The 6,172-nt window shown below is 47.3% G+C and overlaps 1 protein-coding gene across 2 annotated transcripts in view; it reads left to right on the top strand.

Annotated features, from left to right (window-relative positions):
• Window positions 1–592: 592 nt before the first annotated feature.
• NEBL (nebulette) overlaps window positions 593–6,172 on the top strand; it is a 347,697-nt gene continuing 342,117 nt past the window's right edge. The window contains exons 1-2 of one of the 2 annotated variants that reach the window (XM_053673466.1): window positions 593–782; window positions 2,072–2,166. In XM_053673466.1, coding sequence (XP_053529441.1) covers window positions 714–782; window positions 2,072–2,166 — 164 coding nt within the window. In that variant the 5' untranslated portion in view covers window positions 593–713. The remainder of the gene's footprint in view (window positions 783–2,071; window positions 2,167–6,172) is intronic. The other variant, XM_053673465.1, reaches the window with a different exon arrangement.

The raw sequence follows: 6,172 nt of genomic DNA, 5'->3' as shown, positions 1-6,172 counted from the left end.
ACAGCGCACCCCCGCGCCCTTTGGGTATCGGGGACAATAACCTGGGAGAGGGGGTAACCCGGCCGGGGCAGAAAAGATGAGGAAGAGCGGGGAACGTGCGGGTTGGAGGCCCCTCATTCCTCCATCCCCCAACCGCTTCCCTCCCCGCCACCGCCCACCTGGCCACCCCCGGCTGCGGCACCAGGCGCGCTCCCAGGTCTCGCAGTCGCAGTGTCTGCGGACTCTCGGGGGCTCTGCCCTGCTCCTCCCCGGATTCGCCCTCCCTGGTCGGTGCCCTACGTGCTCGTTCCCTGCCACTTGGGTCGGGGCGCGCCGGTGGGTTTGGCCTGCGTGGCGGCGGCTGCGGCGAGGCGGGGGAGCTAGTGAGAGCGAGGGGCGGGCACGAGTGTTTGTGTGAGTCACCGGTACCTGGAGCGCGAGCGACGCAGAGTAAGCGGCGCGCAGCCCGAGCCGGAGCCGAGTGGGAGCCGGAGAGCGCAGCCGCCCCCAGGAGCCAGGCCCGGCCGCGCACGCCCCCGCGCCCCCGTCGCCCTCGGCGGCCGCAGCACTGCCGGCTTGCTCCTGGCTTGGCGACCACTCCAGACCCCGGCGCCCGCAGTCCACCACCCTCCTGCCGGCCCCGAGGCGGTGCGGGGCTCGCCGGGGGATGTCGCAGCGGCTCTCCGGAGCCCCCAGCCGTTGCCGCCCCGCCGCCGCCCCCCGGAACCGCGACAATGAACCCCCAGTGCGCCCGCTGCGGAAAAGTCGTGTATCCCACAGAGAAAGTCAACTGCCTTGATAAGGTGAGCGGGGGGCGCCGGGCCGGCCCGGACCTGCCGGCACGGGGCTGCACCTGTTCAGAGAAGTTTTGGCACCTGGGATGGAAAGAGAAGAGTGGGACTGGGTGTTTGTGTGGTCTTGGCCCAGGGTGTGGGCACGCGAAGGAAAACGCCCGCGGGAGTTTCAGAGAGCGCGGTTGGCGCTGGTGTTGTTGGAACCGGAATAGGCTTTCGTCGGGGGTGCGGGTGGCGGGGGGTGCGGGGCTGCGCCGGCCTCGGCGGAGCGGCTGCGGAGCGCGCATCGCGGAGCGCGGCCCGGGGCGCAGGAGCGTAGTCGGGATCCAGGCGCCGCTCGGCCAGCCGCGCCCCATCCCCCTCCACTTGGGTTTCTCACTCCCGGTGCCCGCGGGCCAGAGGACCTGCCCGCGCCCGGACTGCTCCCCCGCCCAGCGCCTCCCCTGCGGGCTGCGAGGTGGAGAGGCAAATAGTAATTAATATGTCAGGGGCGGCCGCTGCCGCAGTGCTAAGAATAATCCCCCCGGGGAGCCCGGCTCCGCGCGGCGGGCTCGGCTCACCGGGGCTAATCCCCCCGTTGGGGCATTCCCGGGGGAGGTGGCCTCCGCCCGGCCCCGCAGCCCCGCTCCAGGCCCTCCCGGGGCGCGACGGAGTTGAACAGCCTGGGAGACAAACCCCGGCGCTCTCCTGAGTGCTCGACAATTGAAACCAGCCGGAGGCGGTCCCCGTGAAATCTGCGTGTGGTGTCAAAAATGCCTCCCGAGAGCACGCTGTCGTCCTGACAGTCGTTCCAGGCAGAGTCCACTTCCCCCCCATGTAGTGGAAACTGAACAGAGATGCGGGGGCCGAGGCTGCCTCCTGCCTCCTGCCTCCGAGGGTTGCCTGACTTCCTGTAGAGTCCCATTTTTTGAGATCTTATAAACACGGTGTTCAGGCACTTGGAACCGGAGTCGTTTTCCTCACAGGCTCCATTTCTCCAAGAACCAAGCTCGGAATTCCATTCTGGCTCGGAATTCCATTCTGGCTGCTCACAGAAGTGCAACATGGACAGAGCCGTGGTAGCTCTTCCACTTGGGTCCCTACATTTCGGTGGGGATTCATTTAGAACTCAATTTTAATGGCTGCCTGCTTTATTTACTTAGATGAAAGTAGACAAATTTACTGTTACCTACCATCATTTTGTTGTAGTATTTTCAAGTACAGGCGGGGACTGTAATGCACTAAAAAAGTATTTTTTTTTTCTGTACCTGTCCTGGAATGAACTGGCATTGTATTAAAATTAAAAATTTTTTTTTCAGTATTGGCATAAAGGATGTTTCCATTGTGAAGTCTGCAAGATGGCTCTCAACATGAATAACTACAAAGGCTATGAAAAGAAGCCCTATTGCAATGCGTAAGTACCGTGAAAATGGTGTGTCAGGTGTGTGGCACCACATCAGGGCCCGGAGGTGAGCCATATGCCTGTTCTGGAGAAGCGACTCACTGTGTCACCCAGGTGTGGCAGCAGCCAATTACCTGCTTATGCCACATGCTCTGGGTCCCTGTACTTGGTTGAAGGTCATTGCATTTGTCTTTCTAATGTGTAGGATAATTTGTGTCTTCAGCCAGAAGGTTAATTTTTGAGGTTCACAGTGTTGCAGAGTTGGGGAGCGCTGTTAGAAGCTGCAGAATTTAAATACACTGCGAGTGTGTGGGCTCTGAAGTGCATGTCAGGTAGATTTCCATTTTAATCCCATGCCAATTTCCATTTTTAATCACATGATGTTGCCATACTGCAATTTTATATCTGAACCTAACTGCTACAGAAAGGAGTCTCGCTCACTTGTCCTTAGCTGAGACCACTCCATAGATCCTGGAGCTTAAACAGGGAACCAAAGAATTAAGACAAGGGTATTTCCTGCTGGTGGGGATTAAAGAAGGTAAGCTATCTTTGCAAGCTTTTCTGTAGGTGTACATTTAGCCTATGACAGTAGCAACTAGTTAGCATTTATACAGTGCTTAGCATGTACTAAGCCCTGTTTGAAGCTCTTTATGCATACTGACTCCTTTAATCTCTACAGACCCTTTGACTGTTATTATACCCATTTACAGATAAAGAAATTGAAGCACGGAGAGGATAAGCCTCAGGAAGTGGCTCAGATCACTTCTACAGGCTGCAAATGGTTAAAGATTGGCCAGTGCTTCCAAATGGCTACCCTGCTGCCCTCAGGCAGGTGTTTCTCCTGTGAGCATCCACCCACCCAGACTGTTTTCAGCTGTGGGCCCTTGGCTCTGATTGTTGAACCTCCGTCCCAGTTCCCTGTGGGGCCTAGGGGCCTCGAGGAGGCAGAGAAGTTGCCTAATCTTTTGGCTGGAATATTGTTGTCAGCGATTCCTTCTCCCTAGAGTTTTTGAAGCAGGTTCATTCAGGTCTCCTGGAAATGGAGGGCCCATGGTTAATTCATGCTTCACTCATGGGAGTGTGTTATAACAGACCGTAAATTTTTGTTCAACAAATGTGATGCACTCATACCTCTCTGGTGAAGAACTTAAAAAAACTCTTTGTGTTTCCTTTCAGTCCTTGCTTAGTGTTTACACATAGACCAGAAACTTTGAAACAATCATAAAATTGGGACATTAAGCAGAATTTAGGACTTTCTTGCATAAGTGAAGTCTACAGATATTCCTCAAACTTACTAATGTTTTCAACTGTCCTCTACCATGCGTCTTCCTGGAATAATGTGAGCAAAGTGAGATTTCAATGTCATGGTCTCCTGCTTCTCTTAAAGAGAGGTATGAATGATTGGTTAAAGATCAAAGGCAGGCAGCAGTAACTAGAAGGGAAAGGGCCCCCAACAACCCATAAACAGGATAATGGTTCTTCGATTAAAGGAAAAGTGAACCATTCTTCCTATACGTGTTCCAGCTCCTGGCCTGATTCGATCAGGCTTTATGGGCCATGCCAGGATTCTTTATAGCTCCACGGCCCGGAATTTAACAATGCCTGAGTGGCCCTGGTAGGCCTGGAGGGATGAGCAGGGAAGAGGAAAGACGGGAGAGAAAGAAAAGAAGGCGGGAACAGCAGTTAATATTATAATGTAATGTAATGTGATGTAATATAACATAAATATATTGAATGGGAAAAGAAAAGTAAAAAGAGGTACAACTGAAGTGGACCCTTTGATTGCATTGGGCCTCTTAAAAATTCTATGCTTACTGCTCAGTTTCAGTTTGGTCCAGTTAAAAAGAATACCAGATTCTTCAGCAAGTCGTGAATGGCTGGTTTGCACTCTGACCTAATAGTGAACTGGTGTCCAGAACCTTGAAGATTTGGACCACCAAACAAAACCCTTTTTTCTGTAGATAGGAAACATCCAGCTGTGCTGTTTCAGAGTCTAAGCCTTACTTTTACTACTTCAGTTATGTATAAATCAAATGGTTACAAATAGAATGGTTACAAATGGTTACTCTCTAGAAGTTCTCATGTAATCCCCAAACTTTGTTATTTGGTTTTGTTTGAATTTTTGGTAGCATCTCAGATTTTCTGCTTAATATTGAACCTAGTAGTCTACTTTATTGAGCAAAGAGACAGGGGAAGACTGGAATTTATTCGCAGCTGAATGAATAGAGTTGATGGTTTAAATTTGTTTAATTTCGTTTTAACTTCATGTCATATAAGATCTTCAGAGAACAGAACCTGGCTAAGTTGTAGGTTCTGTCTGCTGTGAAGGTTCCTGGCTGCAAGGCACCTGTTCTCCACCATCATCTTTCCAGGGGCACAAGTTGCCATGCAAACTTGCTGGTCAGAGTGGATTACCCCCTGGGGATCATGGTGCCCCTGCTCTAATTCAGGCGGAGTGTGTCAGTCAGCTGTTCCCTGTGGTCTTAGCCAGAAGGGTTGCCATAATTTCTCTGGGTCAATGGTGGAAAATTGATTTTCTGAAACATAGTGCTACTGAAACATCAAACATTCTATGGCCAAGTAAAGCAGTATTTTATTGCACCTAGTTTGGTCCAGGCATCAATATATATACAATATACATGCATGCTTAAGTGAAAATGGCTATTCTGCTTTCCCCTGCAACTTTGTATTGTAAAAATTTTCATGTACACAAAATAGTTGAAAGACTGATATAATGAACATCAATATACTTCCCTCTGAGATTCAGCTCTCATTAATGTTTTGCCATATTTGCTTCATATTTTTATATGTACAAGTCCTTTTATTATTGTCTCACTTGTCAGTTTCATGCATCAAGTGAGTTTCATACATCAAGGCATTTCATCCGTAACAGCTTCATCGTGCATGCACTAAGAACAAAGATGTTTTCTTAAAATAACCACAGAGCCATTATCATACCTGAGAAAAATTTTAAAAATTTCATAATATCTAACATTCTGTTTATAGTCACATTTCTCTCATTGTTTTAAGAATGTCTTTTTGTACCTGTTTTCTCCAGCCAGAATCCATTAAGGTTCATACTTTACATTTAGTTGTTATGAAAATGGCAACTTTTCTTGGTTATTGGATATCGAATATTAGTTATCTAATTTCTACTGTCATTTCTATTGATTTATATAACCTCTCAGAGTTTTTAGGAAGGGGGCTTATGTAGCATTTTTTGTGAAAATAACATATATATTTAACTTAAAATCTTTAAAATAAATATTAAGAATATGCTTAAAAATTTAAAAGCATAAACATGTAGGATTATGTTAAGAAAACATAAAGACTTTTATTTTAATTGATACCTGAGGGCATTTTTTAAGTGGAATGAAGTAATAAGTGTTCTGTTCAGTTTAAATTTGCTGCTTGTTTATATTCTCGTGTGTTTAGAGAGGAACGTTTGATTTTGTGCAAAGGAGAACGTGTATAAAATATAATTTGCATAATATTTAAATTTTGATCTTTTGATAGAATGATCAAAGTCTAGTGTGTACTGGATGTAATATGGGACATAACAGACATTTAGTTCCCAGCGTAGCAGTGCACACTATTAAAATATTGAAAGCAAACAAGTCTCTTCCAGTACGTGCCATGTTTTCATAAGTCTTTATGTTTCCTAAGCAGGCAATGGGCTCTTCAGCATACTCAGGATTTTTTTCCATCATAGAACTTGCAAAGGAAAGAGGACTCAGCCAAGAGGTGCTGAGAAAATAACACTAGATGATTAGACAAAAAACATAGCTCACATATGCGAGTGAATTTATATACCAAGATAAACTGTAAATGTTTTGCTAGCCAACAAGCCATACAATGAATGCGCATCCCAAAGGCCATTTGTCAAATAAATTATTTATCGTGCATGAAAGTCAAAATTGCATTTATTATGTGTTTATAAAAAATACATCAGTTCTTAAAGTTTTCTGAAAAATATTAACCACTTAGAGATTATAGTGCCAATGAGTGACCAGGTAAT

Source organism: Artibeus jamaicensis, unplaced genomic scaffold, assembly GCF_021234435.1.
Source record: "Artibeus jamaicensis isolate MK-2021 breed Jamaican fruit bat unplaced genomic scaffold, CSHL_Jam_final contig_867, whole genome shotgun sequence".
NCBI lineage: Eukaryota > Metazoa > Chordata > Mammalia > Chiroptera > Phyllostomidae > Artibeus > Artibeus jamaicensis.
Note: the sequence above shows the minus strand (reverse complement) of the source record. Positions and strands in the feature narration are given on the sequence as shown.